The sequence below is a fragment of the Felis catus genome, chromosome A1 (genome assembly GCF_018350175.1).
Source record: "Felis catus isolate Fca126 chromosome A1, F.catus_Fca126_mat1.0, whole genome shotgun sequence".
Taxonomy (NCBI): domain Eukaryota; kingdom Metazoa; phylum Chordata; class Mammalia; order Carnivora; family Felidae; genus Felis; species Felis catus.
This window is the reverse complement of record NC_058368.1, coordinates 227,644,788-227,665,268: the sequence shown is the minus strand read 5'-3', so window position 1 is coordinate 227,665,268 and position 20,481 is coordinate 227,644,788. Positions and strand designations below refer to the sequence as shown.

The 20,481-nt window shown below is 47.3% G+C and overlaps 1 protein-coding gene across 8 annotated transcripts in view; it reads left to right on the top strand.

Moving 5' to 3' along the window:
- TRIO (trio Rho guanine nucleotide exchange factor) overlaps positions 1-20,481 on the top strand; it is a 354,620-nt gene that overhangs the window by 188,630 nt on the left and 145,509 nt on the right. For all 8 annotated transcript variants that reach the window (XM_023239465.2, XM_045038713.1, XM_045038715.1 and 5 more), the window contains one exon: positions 7,604-7,795. In XM_023239465.2, coding sequence (XP_023095233.2) covers positions 7,604-7,795 — 192 coding nt within the window. The remainder of the gene's footprint in view (positions 1-7,603; positions 7,796-20,481) is intronic.

Below are 20,481 nucleotides of genomic sequence, written 5' to 3'. Positions count from 1 at the left end.
GAAGGTCTGAACTGCCCTGCAGTGTTTCCTGAGTTCCAGCACTTATGCAATTTTAATTTACTTCTCCAGAAAAGAGGAAACCGATCAGCCCTCACCCTGGCCCAGCCCTTACACTGTCTCCTCTAATCCTCAGCACGGGGAATGGTGGCCCACCTCTCCGAGGAAGGACTGGACCCACAGAGAGATGCCCTCGGAGACAGGATGGCAGGCAGAAGGGAGGAGCGGTCTGGCCTCTTCAGGCTCTAAAACATCTCCCTGACACCACCTCCCCTTGAGCAGAAACTGAAGTTCTGAATTTCCCCTTGCAAGAGGAACCCTGGCCTGGGCATTTGTTGTCTGTACAATCCTGGCCCTCCTGACTCACTTGGGCAAGTTACTTCCCCTTTGCGCCTCGCGTGCTCGCCGTCCTCGCGGGGGGGCTTGCTGCGCCTGGGCCGGCGGCTCCGAGGTCAGCGTGTGTGATGAGTATGCCCATCAGCGCGTTGGAAATCTGTTTTCTTCTGTGGCACGTGGGTCCGGGGTGTGTTCTGGCCGCAGGAAGGCCGTGGGTGTCAGAGACCCTGCATGCTGACCCTGGTTCCACCAGCGCCTCCTGGGGCCTGAGGGAAAGCCATGGAATCCGTCGTGTGGGCTCATTTCCTCAAGTGTGAAGTGAGAAGTGGGGCTGAGTAAATGCTCTTTAGTGTCCTTCAAAGTTAAAACATGTACTTGTTCGTTTGTGGCAGTTATTGTCTCAGATATCCTTCCCTGCTGGAGAAGAGGTGGAAAAGCCTTCAGAAACAAAATGTTCAGTGTTGGGAGGCAGTATCACGTCTGGATCCTCCTATCACACATGCGACGTAAGCGACTTCATGGCTGTGGTGACAATAGAAAACAGGATTTAGCACCTAAAAAAAGTGTGTGTGCAGCCTAAGCATGATCCTCTGTTGGCTTCTTTCAGTGCTGAAGCCCCGTCATCCTCTGCTGAGAGATGCAGAGCCACTCCCGGTTGAGGCTCTGTGGGGGGCAGCAGAGGTCTCCATGAAGCCATCATCCCCAGAAAAGTCACCTCACATTGAGCCTCCGATGGTCAGAGAACCTTCGTAGGCAGCGTGTGGGATCCTCTGTAGCAGGGGCTCTTGATGCTGTTAGCTTCGCAGGGAGAGCTTGCTCTGTGCCCAGGGGCTGCACCGAGTGGCCCCGAGCCAGCCTCTCACGGGAAGACGTCTGGGTGAGGTCATTGTAGAAACTGCTCAAGAATTGTTTCACAGGTGAAAACTTTTTTTTTGTATGTTTATTTTTGAGAGAGAGTGTGTGCAAGTGGGGAAGGGAAGAGCAGAGAGAGAGAGAGAGAGAGAGAGAGAGAGAATCCCAAGCAGGCTCTGCACTTTCAGGGCCAGGGCAGAGCCTGACGTGGAGCTCAGTCTCATGAACTGTGAGGTCACGGCCTGGGCCAAAACCTAGAGTCAGATGCTTAACTGACTGAACCACCCAGGTGCCCCAACAGGTGAAAGCTTTTTTAAAAAAAGCTGCTATGCGTGTGGCGCCTGGGTGACTCAGTTGGTTAAGCGTGCAACTTCTGCTCAGGTCATGATCTCACAGTTTGTGAATTCGAGCCTCACGTCGAGCTCTGTGCTGACAGCTGAAGCCTGGAGCCTGCTTCAGACTCTGTGTCTCTCTCCCTCTCTTCGCCTCCCCCACCATACTCTGTGTTTCTCTCTCTCAAAAATAACACTAAAATTTTTAAGAAAATGTGCTATTTATGTATGTATGTGTTGCATACATATACACACATGCAGCTGAACCTTGAACAACATGGGGCGAGGGTTCCCAGCCCTCCGTGCAGTTGAAATTACACATGTAACTTTTGACTCCCCAAAACTTCACGAATAGCCCTACTGTGGGCAGGAAGCCTTACTGATTGATCACATAAATAGTCAATTAACATATTTTGTATGTTGTATGTGTTCTATACCATAGTCTTATGCTAAAGTAAGCTAGAAAAGAAAATGTTAATAAAACATAAGGAAGGTATGTTTGCAGTACTGTATTTATCAGAAAAAAAAAAAATTCATGTACGTTTGGACCCATGCAGTTCAAACATGCGTTGTTCAAGGGTCAACTACATAAACATATATTTTTTTGGGGGGGTTATTAATATCTACATGATATTTTGTTGTACTAAAAAACCACAGTTTATTTAATTTCCTGTTGATGAAATTTTTCTCTTTGTTTTCTATTTATTTTTTAAGTTTATATCCAAGTTAGTTAGCATATAGTGCAACAATGATTTCAGGAGTAGATTCCTTAATGCCCCTTACCCATTTAGCCCATTCCCACCCCCCCCCCCCACACAACCCCTCCAACAACCCTCTGTTCTCTATATTTAGAGTCTTTTATGTTTTGTCCCCCTCCCTGTTTTTACTTTATTTTTGCTTCTCTTCCCTTGTGTTCATCTGTTTTGTATCTTAAATTCCTCACATGAGTGAAGTCATAGGATGTCTTTGACTAATTTTGCTTAGCATAATACCCTCCAGTTCCACCCACGTAGTTGCAAATGGCAAGATTTCATTCTTTTTGATTGCCAAGTAATATTCCATTGTATATGTATGTGTGTGTGTGTGTGTATATACATATGTATATACATATATATGTGTGTGTATATATATACATATGTATATACATATATATGTGTGTGTATATATATACATATGTATATACGTATATATACATACACACACACACACACACACACACACACACACACACATACATACCACATCTTCTTTATCCATTCATCTCTCAATGGACATTTGGGCTCTTTCCATATTTTGGCTATTGTTGATAGTGCTGCTATAAACATTGGGGTGCATGTGCCCATTTGAAACAGCACACCTGTATCTTTTGGATAAATACCTAGCAGTGCAATTGCTGGGACATAGGGTAGTTCTATTTTTAGTTTTTTGAGGACCCTCCATACTGTTTTCCAGAGTGGCTGCACTAGCTTGCATTGCCACCAACAACGCGAAAGAGATCCTCTTTCTCCGCATCCTCGCCAACATCTGTTGTTGCCTGAGTTGTTAATGTTAGCCATTCTGACAGGTGTGAGGTGGTATCTCATGGTGGTTTTGATTTGTATTTCCCTGATGATGAGTGATGTTGAGCATTTTTTCATGTGTCGGTTGGCCATCTGGATGTCTTCTTTGGAGAAGTGTCCATATCATGTATTTTGCCCATTTCTTCACTGGATTATTTGACTTTTGGGTGTTGAGTTTGGTAAATTCTCTATAGATTTTGGATACTAAGCCTTTATCTGATATGTCGTTGCAAATATCTTCTCCCATCCTGTTGATTGCCTTTTAGTTTTGCTGATTGTTTCCTTTGCTGTGCAGAAAGAAGCTTTTTATTTTGATGAGGTCCCAATAGTTTATTTTTGCTTTTGTTTCCCTTGCCTCCGGAGACGTGTTGAGTAAGAAGTTGCTGTGGCTGAGGTCAAAGAGGTTTTTTGCTTGCTTTCTTCTCTAGGATTTCGATGACTTCCTGTCTTACATTTAGGTCTTTCATCCATTTTGAGTTTATTTTTGTGTATGATGTAAGAAAAGTAGTCCAGGTTCATTTTTCTGCATGTGGCTGTCCAGTTTTCCCAGCACCACTTGCTGAAGAGATTGTCTTTATTCCATTGGATATTCTTTCCTGTTTTGTCAAAGATTAGTCGGCCGTACGTTTGTGGGTCCATTTCTGGGTTCTCTATTCTGTTCCATTGATCTGAGTGTCTGTTCTTGTGCCAGTACCATACTGTCTTGATGATTACAGCTTTGTAGTATAGCTTGAAGTCCAGGATTGTGATGCCTCCAGCTTTGGTTTTCTTTTTCAACATTACTTTGGCTATTCAGGATCTTTTGTGGTTCCATACAAATTTAGAATTATTTGTTCTAGCTTTGTGAACAATGCCGGTGTTATTTTGATGGGGATTGCTAACCATGTGTATTTTTTAAATATACTTTATTTTTTAGACCAGTTTTTGGTTTACCGAAAAGTTGTGAAAATGATGGGGAGAGTTCCCATACCCCGTCCCCGGCTTCCCTTATGGTTACTTTCTTACTATGGCACGTTTGTTACAGTTGTCGGATACTGAGCTGCTGCTGTGAACTGAAGCCCTTCCTTTGTTCAGATTCCCTGAGTTTCCCCCTGTTTCTAGGGCCGCCTCCAGGATGTCGCATTGCATGTGGCTGTCCTGTCTGCTTAGGCTCCTCTTGCCTCCAAGAGTTTCTGCCCTTACTTTTTATTGTTGTTAATAGCATCCTCATCAGGACATTATGCCTCCTCATCCATCTGTAAGGCAGTAATGTCTGCAGCCTGTGGCTCAGGGGCACCGAGTCCGTGACGTGACTGGTGTTGGGGCTCTGGCCTCTGCCGTGAGTCCTTCCGTCCTGGCACCCGGAGGCCCTGAGCAGCGTGATGTCTGCGTGTGGAGGGCTTCTTGTCACGGTCCTCCCTGGCAGGCTGCTGGACTGGGTCTCGGCCATGCGGAGGTCCAGAGTCACGCTTCTGCTTTCCAAAGCTCTTTTGAAGTGGGCCGTGTCACTGTCTCTCTGTGCAGGGATTGTTATAACTGAGCTTCCAAATATGTTGTGTTGAATGTACAGACAGCCCTTCATGCGCTGGTAAGTTCTGCATTCAGACAGGGAACTGACTGTGCTTTTGAATTACTTCAGATAATTGTTTCCAAAGAATATGCAAAATGTATGTATGTGCATTTTCCAATTCTGGTCATAATTAGTATATTTTAAGGGATCCTTTGACATCTCTTTGCTCATTTCTAAAGAGAACTCTGAAAGATCCTGTGTTGATAGTGAAGAATACCAAAAAGAGAAGTCCCCCGAAGATGGTGGTTCCGGTTGACGTTGACGGGCAGAGGCAGTGGTGAACCTTACCCCGCAGCAGCACGCTCACGGTGCTGCCTGAAGCCCTGCCAGGGGGGCTCCTGCGAGCCGAACAGTCCGTGGGGAGTCGTGGACACAGTCCGCACCCTCAGACCCGGCCGACTCCTGCTCCCACGCCCGCCAACCTTGTCCTCTGGGCCTCGTGACTGCCCGGCGGGCCTCATTTCCTTACCTGCGGCAGGGGCTGTGGTCGGGCTCACACCCGAGGTGCAGCAAGGGCTCAGGACAGTGGCTCGTGGAGAGCTGGGAGAGCTGGGTGTCCAGCCTGTGCTGATGACAACAGAACAGACTGCTTTCAGTTAGTTTTTATTGTCAAGGTTAAATTCCCCGTAGATGCTGCTTGTGGCCTGTGTGGGGTGGGGCGTTGCACCCCCACCCTGATGCCAGGGGAACCCCTCCCTCTGTTTCTGTGCATCAGCGTCCTCCTTACTGAGACCATCTCTCATACTTACCATGCTGCATTTATAGCTGCCTTCAATCTTTTTTCAACTTGCAGGAACATTGGACAGATAGCACAGAGAACGTAACTCTCCTTGAACTGCTGACTTTAGCGTCCTTTTCCCACCAAGGAGGGACGCTGTTCTGTGCACCCACATATCACTGTCAGAATCAGGAGGCTAGCACTGCGACGTGCCTACCTTCTAACCCTCAGCCCCCGGCATGTCCTTACGGCTGAAGGACCCGGTGCACAATCACCGGTGGCATCAAGTGGTCGCATTTCCAAGGTCCTTGCGTTGGTAGCACCTCCTTGGTCGTGCCTAAACTTTTCTGACCTTTGGAGGATTTCAGGCCCATTATTTTGGAGAATGCTCCTCCCTTTGGGTTTGCCTGATGCTTCCTCATGATTAGACTCCAGTTATATGTCTTCGGCTGGGTGTGTCCTAGACACGCTGCCGTGTCCTTGTGCTGTCCCATTGGGCGGCACCCGGTTTTCATTTGTCCCGCTACCTGTGGTCCTTGCGTTGGCTTCTGGGTTGAAGTGGTGTCTGCCAGGCTTCTCCACTGTGGGATGAGTCTCTCCCCCTCGGTAATTAACAAGCACTTAGTGGGGAGCTCCTTTGAAATTCTATAAATATCCTGTTCCTCGTCTAGTTTTATTTATTTACTTATGTCCGTATGGACTCGTGCTTTCCTTTGCATTGGTGGCTTATACTCTGTTAGTCTCACTGTTTACTCTCAAATCGTCCCTGATTTGGCCAGTGGGAGCCCCCTCAAGCTAACCTCTGTGGCCTGACCTACCCACATTGTTCTCAAGCATCTCCTTCCTTCTGGATACAATAAGATATTTCAGGCTCATCTTGTGCTTTGTCCCATCCCAACCTCGAGTCAGCCATATCTCCAAGAGCCCTGGTTCCTTGTAGAGGAGAATGGCCATTCCAGGTAGAAATCTGGGTACTAGGAATGCTTAACTGCTGTTGGGCCGTGGCTACTCCTGGGCCTTCTCATTGGAGGAGGGAAAGAGGAGTGTCTGTGTGTGTGTGTGTGTGTGTGTGTGTGTGTGTGTGTGTGTACACAAACACAGACATTCCCACATGTGTCTGTAGAACCATGTATCACACGCATCCGTCTAATTCCAGCCTGGTACTGTAGGGCTAGCTCAGCTTTTCTCCTTTTCCACATCTGTAACTCCCTTTTCTGAACTAAGGACACTGCCCCTCCTTATCCTTACTGTGTTGTTTCAGTAGATGGATGTCCCCCCAGTGGGAGGCTGCCCATGCAGGGGTGCCCTCATCCTTCCCAGGCACAGGCTTTCTGCAGGGACACTGCCCCACACTCTGTCCACTGATGAGACGCTGCTCCTGCTCAGCTGCAGGACTGACATGTTCGAGAAGGACAGAGGACTCAGCCTGTTTCTAAAAGGGACCTCAGCCTGCTCTACGGGCCTTCCCTCTGTTCTTGCATGTCGCTGAAGCCCTCCCACTCTTGGCTGCCCCCGGCCCCTGCCGGCCTGCCCTCTCTCCAGCATTGCCATGAGCAGGGGCGCCTCTCTGGTACACCTCTTTATTTGGGGAACCCATTTGCAGCCTTTCATTTATCATGGATCAAAATGGAGTAATTTTCAGGGTATTTTAGATACCTATTTACACATAACCTTAAGCTCTCTAAAACTCTAGCTAGTTTGTATAAGCCATTATGGTTATTTCCTTTTTCTCAAAAAAGTATGTGTTCTTAAGTAGAAGAGAGAGAAGCACAGAATTACCGGTAAGTAGAAACATGTTAAAGAAGACAGCAACTTGTACTTGGAACCCAGTCTTTCCACTTGCACTTGGGGAATTATAAAACTGTATGTCATACTGAAAGACAAAACTGGAACTCTGCCCTCCGTCATAAGCCTGGAAGGGAAAGTGAAGTGGGCATTTGTGCTGTGTGCTATCTTCTGGATGTGCAGCAGCACAAAGCCGAAAGCCCTCTGTGAGTCATGGGACGGCCACAGCTGCCTGTAGATACCCTGTCTCCGCTTCAGAGGGAAGGCTCAGAGTTTAACCATCTAGAACAGTAATGGAAAAGGCTGCTGATAGAGGTATACTGAACTCCTTAACTCATCTCTTCCCTTCATATTTTTTCTGTTTAATTTGCAGCAGTGATCTGGAGTGTTCCAAAGTGACTCAGTTGCCATATGTGATGGCCAGGTGGGTTTTTTCTAATTCACCTTCTATTTCTCTGGATTTTCTCTTGTGCAGAACACATATACCAACGCGGATAAATTACTGGAAGCAGCAGAACAGCTGGCGCAGACCGGGGAATGTGACCCAGAAGAGATTTATCAGGCTGCCCATCAGCTTGAAGACCGGATACAAGATTTTGTTCGGCGTGTCGAGCAGCGGAAGATCCTGCTGGACATGTCGGTCTCGTTTCACAGCCATGTCAAGGAGGTAAGGCATCGGGACGCATGTTAGAGCCTGGCTCTGAAAGGCCCTTTGAACCCCTTGGGAAGAGTGTGGACTGGTTGTGATGTGAGAAAGTGGACCGGAGGTGGTGAGCCATGAGACAAGGGCTTTCGACCTGAGCGGGTCGGCATGCACGGGGGACTGTGCTCTAGGCTGCTGGCTCCTTGCTTGTCTTCACCAGCGTGGAAGCCTGCGTGTCTGTCAGGAGTAGACCCGTGAGGCCTGGGCTGGCCAGGGAAGGGTGTGGAGTAGGAGGTGAGCAGGGAAGCCTGGAGCTGGTAGAGGGGTCTTTAACTTGGAGAGAGGACAGAGCGTGTCCATCTTAGCTGTGACTGTGGTCACAGCTTGGTTTCCTTTCCGTGGGTAAGGCTGTCATGTGGCCAGTGTCATGGTTGACATGATTTTATCGGACTGTGTGACCACTCTCAGATCATGATAAAAGTGAATTCTACGTAATACTGAACTTAAATGTGCCAAACCCAACATGGCCATCGGGATACTAGTGCTGACTTCATAGGTATGCTCTTGTCATTGTAAAAGATCATGTTATTTGGTACATGAAAATAGGTGGGTACTAATTATACCTTGTGTACGTGTATGTTATTCTTAGGAGAAATCCTACAAAATTACAATTAAGCTTATGTAGCTTTTTAGGAGAAAAAAGACGTAATCTAAAGTTTTGGGTAGGACTACAAATTGACTAAAGATGTCAACTTTTACTGCATCTTCTTGCGAAGGGAAAAAAAAACCCTCACTACTTCACAGCTCTTTGTAAATTGGAGATGAGGAGCCCTTCCAGGTGATCTGAGATTGAGCACATGAAAGCTTATAGACGCAGGCTGGGAAGAAGGATCTGGAAAGCGTAGGGCTGCCTGAGAGCCGCGGGAGGGGCGTCAGAGACCAGGAAGCGGGAGCTGTGCTCAAAGGGAAGGAACCTCACCGCCAGTTCTGGATCTCGGGCAGTTAGTTGTCGCCCAGGCCGTTCATCACTTAAAGGCTTGGCTCCCAGAAACCCATACTTCCCTCTTACTCTGAAACTCTGCGAGCCTGTGTGGCAGCCTGGAGACAGACCCTGAGACCTTGGCCCACCCAGGCCGGTGATGGGCTCTGCCGTCCTCTGCTGCGCAGGCAGCCCTTTCTGCAGCAGCTGGTGCTGTGTGGGCCTGGGGAGGCTCTCAGAGCAGAACACCACTGCCTCCAGCTTCTCTGCCTGCCCTTAATAATGCCATAACTAAAAAAGACTTTACAGTATTTACAAAGAAACTGCTTTTTTTTTTAACGCTTGTTTATTTTTGAGAGAGAGAGACAGACAGAGAGAGACCGAGAGTGAGCCGGGAGGGGCAGAGAAAGGGAGACAGAGAATCCCAAGCAGGCTCTTCACTTACAGTGAAGCCCGACTCAAGGCTTGAACTCACCAGTTGTGAGATCGGGACCTGAGCCGAAACCAAGAGTCGGACATTTATCTGACTGAGCCAGCCAGGTGCCCCAAAAGAAGGTTTTTGGTTTTTTTCCGAGGACACATGGTAATTCTGAGGACACTTACCAATGGTACTATTGTCCGCAGCGGTTTCTGGTCACGGGTGCAGCCGGCTGTGAGTTCTTCTCTCAGCTCGGGTCAGGCCGTAGCCACCAGTGGGTGTCCCTGCCTCTGGCCGCTCTCGCTCCAGCCTCCTGCAACACTGCTACAGAAATAGAAATTTGATCGGGTCATAGCCTTGCTTTTGAACTGTCATGATTCCTTATGTACGTGGGGCACTGGCCTGAAACCTCTCTGCATCCTAACGGTCCAGTCTCCACTTTGCCTGCAGCCCGTCACACTCAGCAGTGTCCCCAAACCTGTGACACTCGGGCACCCCTGAAACTTGGGTATATAGCTTCCCTCACTGCTCCAGGCAGGGTCAGCTGTTTCCCCTGCGCCTTCTGGAACTTTCTTTATGCCCACCTGTTGCAGTACAGTTGTGTGTTTCTCTCTCTTTCCCTTCAATGTTGATGTCAGCAGCTCTTTACCTCATGCATTTGGACACCCAGGCCGAGAGGGAGAAGGTGATGTGTGTGAAAAAGCAGACTGTGCCTTCGCTCTTCCAGGTGCGGCAGACAGACAGACGGCAGCAAATAGCTCCGAGCAGCCCCCTCCTAGGGAAGCACAGTGGCTGGGGGGTGAAGCTTGTCACTTGAGCCGCAGGGGGCGCCGTGGCCTCGGGTAGCCTGTGCCTCTGGAGACAGAGGAAGGTCTGCCACCGCGTGTCCCTAATCTGCTGTTCGTCTCTGTGACGTGCCAAGGAATATTCTCAAGCAGGATTTGTAAAGATTTAGCTTGACTTTAGGACGGAGAAGACTTCATGAAGCAGTATATATGATTTACATCACCTTTTCAGCTTGGTTACAGTTTTCAGAAAGCAGACACTAAAGGAAACTAGAAGGAAAGCGTTTTGCAAGAGCTGTTCCCCAGAGACTGCGTCTCAGTTCACTGGTTTTAATAACATAAGTAGCATTTTTAAGAAAAAGAATCTTATAATAAAAACATTCCAGTTAGCAAACAGTAGAATCTGTCTTGTTACCAGGCTTGGGAATTTATTTAAAAGTGAAAACACATTTTGTTTTCATTGACTTACACCGTAGGAACTTCTAGAATTGATGAAGTTGGTAGACCAAGGAGACCTCAAATCTGTTTTAAAGGTTAAGTGGTTCCCTTTACAACTGGAGAATTTTCAGTGCGTTCATTCCTGTTATATGGAAAACTATCACAGTGGCAGAGAAACTAGCATGTGTACCCTGACTGGGTTCTTCTTAAGTGTGTGCCCTAAAGTGACCTGAGGCCGAGGAAGGGTGCCCCGGCTGACCAGTTGGGGGAGTGCCTAGCGGTCCCAGGCAGCCGGGAGTTCAGATGCTGTGAAGCTGGCCATACACAGGCATGGAGCGGAGCGCTGCTCGATTCTTCCCTGCGATGTGCTTGGCCTTCGTCTTTAGCCCCGGCCATTATTATAGTAGATTCATTTGTTACTGACCAGCTCCAGAATTTTCCTCAGTCTCCTTTCTCTGTGCTGCATCTAGGCCTTAACGTCTACAGGGGTACTTGGTAGGTTTTCTTGGGAAGGAATGATTTCTTCTGTCACTGTGTTGTGAAACTGGGTATTTAATGAAAATTCAGATTCGTTTAATGAAAATTCAGATTCGTTTAGAACAAATTTAATTAGTTTAAAATGAGATTAAAAATGACAGAAGGGCCAAGTAAAGGAAGTCATGCTAATTAAATACATGTTTGCATAAAGTTACTAAACAGTTTAACATATCAGAGGAATGAAAGGTTGCTAAAAGATTTATGCTGTCTAAATTAATTTTTCTCAAGCAGATCATACAATTAAAATTTTTCTTTTAGGGTTTATTTCTTTTTGAGAGAGAGACAGAGTGTGAACAGGGGTGGAGGGGCAGAGAGAGAGGGAAACACAGAATCCTAAGCAGGCTCCAGGTTCTGAGCTGTCAGCACAGAGCCCGACGCATGGCTTGAACCCATGAACTGTGAGATCATGACCTGAGCTGAAGTTGGACACCCAACCAACTGAGCCACCCAGGCGCCCCTGCAATTTAAAATTACTTAGAGGGGGGCGCCTGGGTGGCGCAGTCGGTTAAGCGTCCGACTTCAGCCAGGTCACGATCTTGCGGTCCGTGAGTTCGAGCCCCGCGTCAGGCTCTGGGCTGATGGCTCAGAGCCTGGAGCCTGTTTCTGATTCTGTGTCTCCCTCTCTTTCTGCCCCTCCCCCGTTCATGCTCTGTCTCTCTCTGTCCCAAAAATAAATAAACGTTGAAAAAAAAAATTAAAATTACATAGAGGAAGATAGAAAAGGCGGGTTGTCTTTTTTATTTAGGCAAATACATGAAGCTTTTTGAAAGCTAGCTTTCAAAGGCTCTCCTGGTGTGCAGGTGGACTTCTCACTCCAGACGCGTGGTGGTGGTGATCTCTCGCTTTACGTGGAGCACAGCTGTTGGCCTGTCTCTTTTGTGGCACATTTCTGACTCACTGATGAGCACGTAATCGAAGGTGGCATCATTAACCACTAAGTTTAAAGGTGCTGGATCGGGAATTCTTCTTAAGAACCCCACCTGGGAGAGACTCAGGGGTTGTGCGTTGTGGCCGACTGAGCGCTTAGGTTCTGAGCGAGACTTCGGGACGCCTTGCTCTCTTAATCCCAGAGGACGCAATACAGAATACCCATTCCTGGGAAGAGAGAAGAGAGGAAATATCTTCTACCTTGAGGTGGGATGCAGAAAGTGGTTGATGGAGTTTCACCCCAGATCTGGAAGCATTCTGGGACCCTTCCTGCATTTTTTTTCCTCCTCTGAAAGCAAGTCATGAGATGTTTTACCCCTCCTTTCAGAAGGCGTGACGACTGATACTCCCTGGTTTCTTGTTTAAAATGTTTTTAAAGTAGTATTTAAAGAGAATGCTGACGAGCCTAACATGAAGTTTCCTCCTCCTGCCTTTGCCTTCTACCTCTCAGTCTCTCTGCTCTCCTTTGGCACGTTGTTCACACCGCTTCTGACTATAACTCTCTCGGTATTGCCTGTCTTCCTGTCCTCCTGGATGCTTTTTCCCACTGTTGATTCATTTGTTCACTCATCCCCACGGGCCTCCCAGGCCAGCTGTCATGTGCCAGGACAAAGATGAAGGACCAGCAGAGAGACCTATGTCTGCTTTTGTGTGTATCGTGTGTGTGTCGGTCATTTGTTGGTTTTTCACGGTGGATGCGAAGTTCCTTGAAGACCAAAACGATGTATCCCTTACCTTTATATCTCACTAGTGAGCCTGCCTTCCAGACTTAGCATATCCTCTGTCAGCTTGTGGAATAAATAATGTCTATTTCTAGCACACCATTCTGAGATTTAATGATAGAGGGACATATTTCCATTTCCAAATATAGCACAAGCATATTTATTTTCATCCATTCGTCCTTCATTCTCGAAATTAGGTCCTGAGTTAATTGATAATTACCTTTGATATTTGTGGGTTATTTGAGGCAACCAGGTGGTGGTACTGAGTTCTTGGCCGGAGTTTATTTCTGGATTTGATTCAGTGGCCTTGAGTTGGTTTTGTTCACTTGATTTCTGAAAGCCATGGTTTCCCAGCCATGGTTTCCCAGGGAAGACCATTCCCATTTGAATCGGGCTGTGATTCTTGCTGGGTTTAAGTAAAGAAGCCTTTTGGGTTCTGTTTCTGCAGACTTACATGCTGAACTGGGGCAAGTTTTTGTTTGGGGTAATGCCTGGGAAAAGAGGATTTACTCAGAAGTCAAAAATAAAGGCCTCCTGACCACCTGGTGATTTTTTTTTTTTTTTTTTTGTCCCAGCATACCCGTCTGGCTTCATTTTTATGTCTGCGGGTAAGCTGGCTTCTTTCTTTATGCTCTGGCTAGTGCTCCCTCACCCTGGGGAGCAGGGACAGAGCCCCTGGGGACTCTGCACCCTGGTCACTCCGGTTGGGGAGGGTTTCCAGGAAGTGGGTGCTGCATAGCTCCTTGGGGTATGGAGTTCTCAGGCCGCCTGTCCTCCAGCCCTCACCTAGTTTGCTCCAGGAGTATTGTTGAAAACGAACCCAGTGCTTTCTCAGTCAGCCCTGCCTAAAGGGCCCAGATTTCCTTTCTCTCCTTTCCCTGGTGGAGCTGGAGAATGAATTGGGCATCTGGTGGTTAACCTCATTCAGGAAAATTGATTGACGGTGCGTGCTGCTCCCTGGGTAGACCAGCTGCCCTCTGCTGAATTCTTGTCATCGGTGGTTTGTAGTGTAGAGCCTGTTCCTTAGGCCTGACTTTCCAGAGAGGGCCTGTTTCTGTTCCATGCAGGGACCTGTCAGCTCTCTGAGCGAGCCTGGCCTCTTGAGCTCCAGCATCCTCCAGATCTCTCACGCCTCCCGTGCTAAGTTCTCTAGTTTGAGCCCAAGCTCCCAAGCCTTTCGTTTTGGCCTTCACAGCCATGCTTTTGCTGATGACTCCTGCATCTGTGTTCTCTAAAATGATTTATTTGCTTGTTTCCATTACTATTTCCACCCCACGTATATATCTCCAAAGATCTATGTGATCCCTCTAAACATACTCCCAGCTTTCTTTTTTAACTTTCAATCTGAAATAATTACAGGTTCACAGGAAGTTGGGCAAAAAAGAAATGGACAAGGAGGTCTGTACCCCCTTCTCCCAGCCTCCCCCAGTGTCACGTCCTGGGTAGCCCCCATGCACTATGCAAGCAGGAAAGTGACTCTGCTATGCTCCACAAGCCTCTTCCGGTGTGGCACGTGTGCATGTGCTCGTGGGTGGTTGCTCTGTGCTGTTGTATCCTGTGCGGATTCACGTAACCACTTTGAACTTAAAGAATCATCCCATCACCCAGGTGATACACCTCCTGTTCATACCCAACCCCAACTGCGTCTCTAACCCCTGGCAGCCACTCATCTGTTATTCTCCATGTGTATAATTTGTGATTCAAAATGTTGTGTAAGGGGATCATACGCTGTGTAACTTTCTTACTTGGAGTCATTCCCTTGAGATCCATCAGTAGTTCTTTCCTCTTCCTTCCTGAGTAGTGTTTCCTGGTACGGATATGCCCTAGTTTGTTAGCCACCTACCCATTAAGGGACAGTGGGTTCTCTCCAGGTTTTGGCAATTTCAGAAAGAGACACTGGACTGTCATGCACAGGTTTTCACATGGACTGAAGCTTTTATTACTGTGGGCCAAATGGCCGAGAGTGCGATTGCTGGGTGCTCTGGTTAAGCTCCTGTTGTTCTAAAAGAGACCACCAAACTGTTTTCCAGAACGGCTGTTTCATTTGCACTCCCCTCAGCAATGGTGAGTGATCTTTGCGACTTCTCAAAAGGCCAGGATGGTTTCGATACATTTGTCAGAGGGGAAGGTTAAGACCTTAGGATGTTTAGTTGATCACCTCTCAGTAATTTATGTTCGGTATTCAGTACCTTAGCTGACCTCTCTCCTTGTACTCTTGAATATTTGATTCCTTTGATTTAACTAATCTGATGCAGATACAAATGGGCAATTAAACGGCCTCAAGCCAAAGAAAGCAAGAGGAAGCAAAGAGCCTAGAACAGTCCTTGCATGACTGAACGTTAGATTTGGTTTGGGGCATTTAGTTGCTACCAACAGGTTTAGCACTTTGTCTTCTTATACTCTGTAGTGTCTGGTGTTTAAAAAAGTAGATGGTCTTGCTGTAGGGGTGTGTGTGTGTGTGTGTGTGTGTGTGTGTGTGTGTGTGTGTGTGTGTCTGTGAATCTAGTCATTGATGCTTTCTTTCTGTAAAAATATAACCTTTATTAAATTAATTAACAAAGCATATCAAAGTGGAACCTGTCCCTTTAACTGCCTGAGTGACGTGGGCCAGACTTGAATGCCTCCGCTTCCCCTACTACAGGATGGGAACACGAGGGTCTCTCAGGCGTGTGGACAGCTGAGTGAAACTCTGTCAACACTTACCATAGTGCCTGTCTTGGAGCAGCTGCCAGTAAATGTTCCTTTTTCCCTCCTCTCCCCATCTCCCCACCTGTAACCGATTGGACACACACAGGATGGGGCAGATGGAAATGTGAGATGCAAAGGTATAAATACCTAGCTATAATCCGATCTCTTCCTCCCTCATCTTTGCTCAACAAAAACTGTTTAATCTACTTCTGGTGCCCTTGCTCTGAGTAAGCACCTTGCTCTGGCCCTTTTGTTTAAGATCAAAGGTTGAAGCCTTTCTGGGATATAAGCTGTGTCTCTAGCCCCAGTCTGTCAGGACAGGGTCAGCTCTTGTAAAGAATCTTTACTCATGGGTCCATTCATTTGTACTGGCATGTGTTACTTTGCACAAATCACTAAATTCTTGTGTTACCAGCCAAAGCTGCAAAATAAAGGATTTTTTTTCCCACCAAATAAGTATGCATAAAACACTAGTGTTAGCCCAGGGGGAGAGAGCGATGTTCTTCTCTAAAAGAGGCCCTTTTATCAGAAGAGTTTTATGTAAAACATTATTTTTTTTTCTATAGGATAGTTAAAAAGTGGTTTAAATTCATGAATTTTCTATTTCTTCATACTGGTCCGATATTTTCAGGTAGAGACAATTTTCATGTCAGCAGGGAAATGAGATGTTAGTGTAGAAAATTACTGAGTGGCCACTCAGTAAATGATTATTAAATGAATTAATAACATACTACATTATCTTTATTTGTAACTCGGTATTACAACAGCTGGGATTTAAAATTTGTAACTGTGCACAGACTCCAAATTTTATAATTTCTTTTTGAAGGGTCAGCCCTCAATGGAGAGTTGCAAATGTCTGCTTTAATTCACTGTTTGTAGATTGGCCTCAATTAATATAATAGAGAGGAGAGGCCCTTCAGCTGAATGTCAAGCCAGTCCAATATTATAGGTCTTAAAATGTCCAGCTTAAAATGGATGTATATGTGATCTGGTTTACTTGCTGGACTTTTTAATAGAGCATTTTTAATGTTCTTGATTTTTTTACTTTGGCACTCAGCTTCATGAACTAAATGTGATAGGTCTTTGGTTAATTGAGAGAAGTACATCATCCATATGCATTTCTGGTATGTATTGTTTGTTACTGGTTATTGTTTTTATTGAGTGAGTGGTGGGAAGCTTGATCGGCAGCAACGTGTGAGGGTTTTGTCAGGAAAGCTGGAAAGCTCTAGATAAGAAAAGGCTTCTTTGGTTTTGTTGTTTGTTTTCCTTTCTTTGAAGCCCAAAATTGAGAGCCCTGAGATCAAGGAAGGGTTGGGCTTTGTGCCTGCACCAGCGAAGCCCATGGATATGAGCAGAAAATAGGTTTCATCAGCTTTCACTTTGCTTTTTTGTTCTCCTCAAGGAGACTGCTCTTTGGACTGCCTTAGAAGAAGCGAAAGATCAAAATGAGTGAAGATTTTATAAGAAAGGATTTATTTCTTCCAAGGGAGTTCAAGTCTCTATTCCAAGACAGCTAGACCCTTGGGTAGTGAGAGAACCTGATGGTTGGGTCTGTTGATCTTTAAGGAGGGGTGAGAAAGGGGGGACATGCCAGGGGGCTGGCAATGCAGAAAGCACAGTTCACACAGCACACAGGTGAGGTCGGTCAGTCCTAGGCAGAGTTCTAGAAAAGGCAGTTGATAAACTGCCAGTAGAGAAAGAAGTGAATGAATGGGTTATAGCATGTTAACTGTATTTCACTCTGTACTCGGTTTCTGGTTTGATGAAGGGCATGCAGTGGAATTACTGAGCATTAAACCAGGCATTTAACATCTAATTTGTAGACGAAACAGGAAAGTATGGGCAATCTGTTAGTACAGTCACTGGAATCAGACTGCTGAATGGCTGGGAAAAAGCGTCAACTGAGGGAGTCACTTATCACAAGACCAGCACTGTCCTTATCCTCCCAAGCTGCTCTGATAGTGAGGTATTACTCATCGTACCCGGTTTGTGAGTAAGGAAGTGATTTCCAGTCCAGACCCACGGTTGGATCAGACTTGCTGATGGCGGTGGCCAAGGGAGGTGGTAGACCTGTCACCTCAGTGGGGCCTGAGGCTGGCAGATGGGTGGGTTTCATCCCTGGCATCACCTTCTGTAGGGGAGCCTTCCGTGCCATTGTCATGTCTTTGAACTGACCCTACTAATGTATTCAGAATTTTTATGTCCTAATGTGACATCTGGAAGGAATGCTCTTCGGAATTCAGACACCCTGAAAACCCTCCTTTGTTGTGTTGGGAGCTGTTTATGTTGAAAATGGGAAAATTGCCACCAAACAGGGACAGACTTGGTGCTGCAGCAGAAATCACCTTGGCTACCTGGGAAGCCTTGCAAGTGAGACCATCGTTGCAGGGCCTGTTAGTAGATGACCTCGGTGAGGCTGCAGGACGATGTCTCCCTTGAGCGTCTCTGTCCCCATGCAGAAAATATGTGAGTGGAAGTATTGGCATGGAAAGCACGCTTATTATCAAAGTCTAGGTCAGGGTCTGTCAGATACAGAGGATCCCAAAACATGTCAGCAGGAGTAGGTCAAAATCCAACATGGACATTTCATTCATGGGTTTTAATAGGAGTCTTTTGAATCAGAAACACTCAGGTTATGAAGTAAGGGTCGCGTGTGGCCACAGCACATGTGAAAACAACAACCTTACACATGTTCATGAACATGGTGCACAAGTGCCGTGCCCCGAAGTAACGCCTGTGGCTGTCATGAGCAAAAGCACGGGAGAAAAATCACAACTGGGGGTCAGTCATCTTGCTGTGCACTGCTGGTTGGATCGCACGTGATGTTTCCTTTGCTCCCCAGCCCCCACTTTGCAAGGGGAGAGTGTCCAGAGGGGAGTGAGCTGGTGTGGAAGGAGTTCCTGTTCCTGCCCTGCGGGTAGAGTCCAGGGAATGAAGTGTTACCCTTGGGACAAGGGACGGCAGACTGCACGAATGCTCGCCGTCTCCGGAGATTTGCAGAGCCAAGGATGAATTACACTGTGACTAACTGCAGGCTGTTTCAGGGAGACCGTGGCTGCTCTCAAAATGACGCAGGGGAGGGAAGGAGCTCTTCCCACTTTGAAACCTCCAGGAGAGTGCTTTATGCTTTGGCAATGTTGGGAAAAGAGAAAAAATAAATTCCTCACCTCAAAATCTCTGTTTTTCACGAAGTAGATTTTGTGTAAATATTTGGGTGGTTGAGGTTCACGCTCTGACCTTGGTCTCTGTGTGGGCCCTCTGCCCAGGTACAGCACCTGTCCCTCACCTTGTCCTTGATTGCCCATCCGTACCTTCCACCGTCCAGTGCTGCGGTACCCACAAGGCGTCCCCTCTTCACGGGGGGCCGCCCTCACATGCTCCGGCTTGCTTCTCCTTCTTTCCCCTCTCTTACACATACGTGCATTGGTATTATTTCTTGATACAGACTTTGATTTGTCCCTCATCCCTCCCCCAGTAATCTGATGGGCTTCCTTCATAAACCTCATCATATTATCACCCACCCAAGAATAACGTGGTACTCCTCAAACCCTTACTCCTCCATAATCAGGGCAGCAGGCGTGTGCACCATTTCAGGCTGGAGAATGCGCTGCACGTGGCTGGAACAGTTCCGCCTTTGACCCCTGATGCTTATACCTAGAACTGAATCACGATTTCTGTGCACAGTGGGTGGCCCCTGAAATCCCGTCTGTAAGTTGCCATTGAAACTACCTACTTCTGCTCCTGATTTGCAGCTTCTGCTGGGGGGGGGGGGGGGGGAGGTGCAGCTTTTGTGCTTCCCACACTCCCTTACAGCTTCCCCATCCCCTTGGTATCCAGATGGTTGTCCCCGTGGTAAACAAGAGTAGGGAAACAGAGAAGAGTGGTGGTAGCTTCTGTTTATAAAGTGCTTGAAGTAACTGAGCACGTTCACATGTCTGTAGCCACTTCATTTGATTCTCAAACTGACTTTGCCAGTTAGGGAAGATCCCATTTCATAGAGAAATCCTGGAGTAGAGGGTTCCAAGGATTTTCCCAAGGCCACGCTCAGACAGAGGGCCACATCTGGTGAGTTGTGTCCCACCTCCAGATGGAGTGGGCTTGTAGGCTGTGTTCAGACTTTGCATCTGAGAGAGGTTGCAGCTGAAGGAGTCCCCAAATCTCGGGCCTCCGATCCTACCACCTGCCGAATCGGCTGGAAGGTCAGCCTTTCCCGGGACATGTCACACCAACAAGTCCCTCTGGGAGCCTGCGAGGTCTCCTGTCTTAATTAGCGAGGAAGGGGATTTTCCCAGCAGGGCTGCAGCTCCTCCTTTAGGCTCTGCCCAGCACAGAGCTGAAGGGGTGGGGGCTGCAGTGGGGGTGCACCTGGGCCACACCCAGCCAGCTGCCACTGGACCTGGGACCCGGGCTGTCACATCTTTATCGCGGGGGTCCTGCCCCCAGAACCTCACATGTCTCCCTAGCCCAGCCTTCTCTGTAGATGGATCCTGGTCCAGGAACCAGGTCTGTACACGGCCGCAGCCAAGTTGTGGGCTGGGTTCAGGTTCCCGTCTTTGGAATGCTGGTGGCCACCACTCGGATGGCCTCTAGGGGGCGGTGTTGCCCACCTCAGGCTGTGGGCCACAGCTTTCCACGTGGGGTCCATGCCGCTGAGTGCCTGGGTAGAATGCAGCGCCTCTTGCTGTGGGCAGAGGTTGATCTCTTTATGGTAAATGACAGCATGCACCGAAGTGCAGTTTTTTTCATGCCTAGAAACGTACGGTAAAATTTCACAGGCATCCTAGAGACTTCGCTCATTCTTTTATTCAGAGGTTATTTTAGGCATCGTATGTACTAATTTAACAGCTTAAAAATAGACTTTACCTTAATTTTACTGCATTATGATATGCATCAGTTCATCACCAACTGACAGCAGAAATGACTTTTATCTGAGAATCCTTTTTTTCTCCAAATTGAATGAGAATATTTTCTGTAGTACAGGAAAAAAAATTCAAAAGTGGCAAAGGATTTTTGAGCATTTGACATTATGGATTTAAATAGAACCTTCCTCCTTCTACCTCATTTATTGTTCCCCTTTCAACTGCCTCATCCCAGGATCCATTTATGTGGTTTCCTCTTTGGGGTGGCCCTTGGCCGGTTCCACAGCTGGCCAGGCAGGGTGAGCCCAGTCCACTGTGGATGCATGTTCAAGTGTCCAGGATGTGCAGGAAATAAAC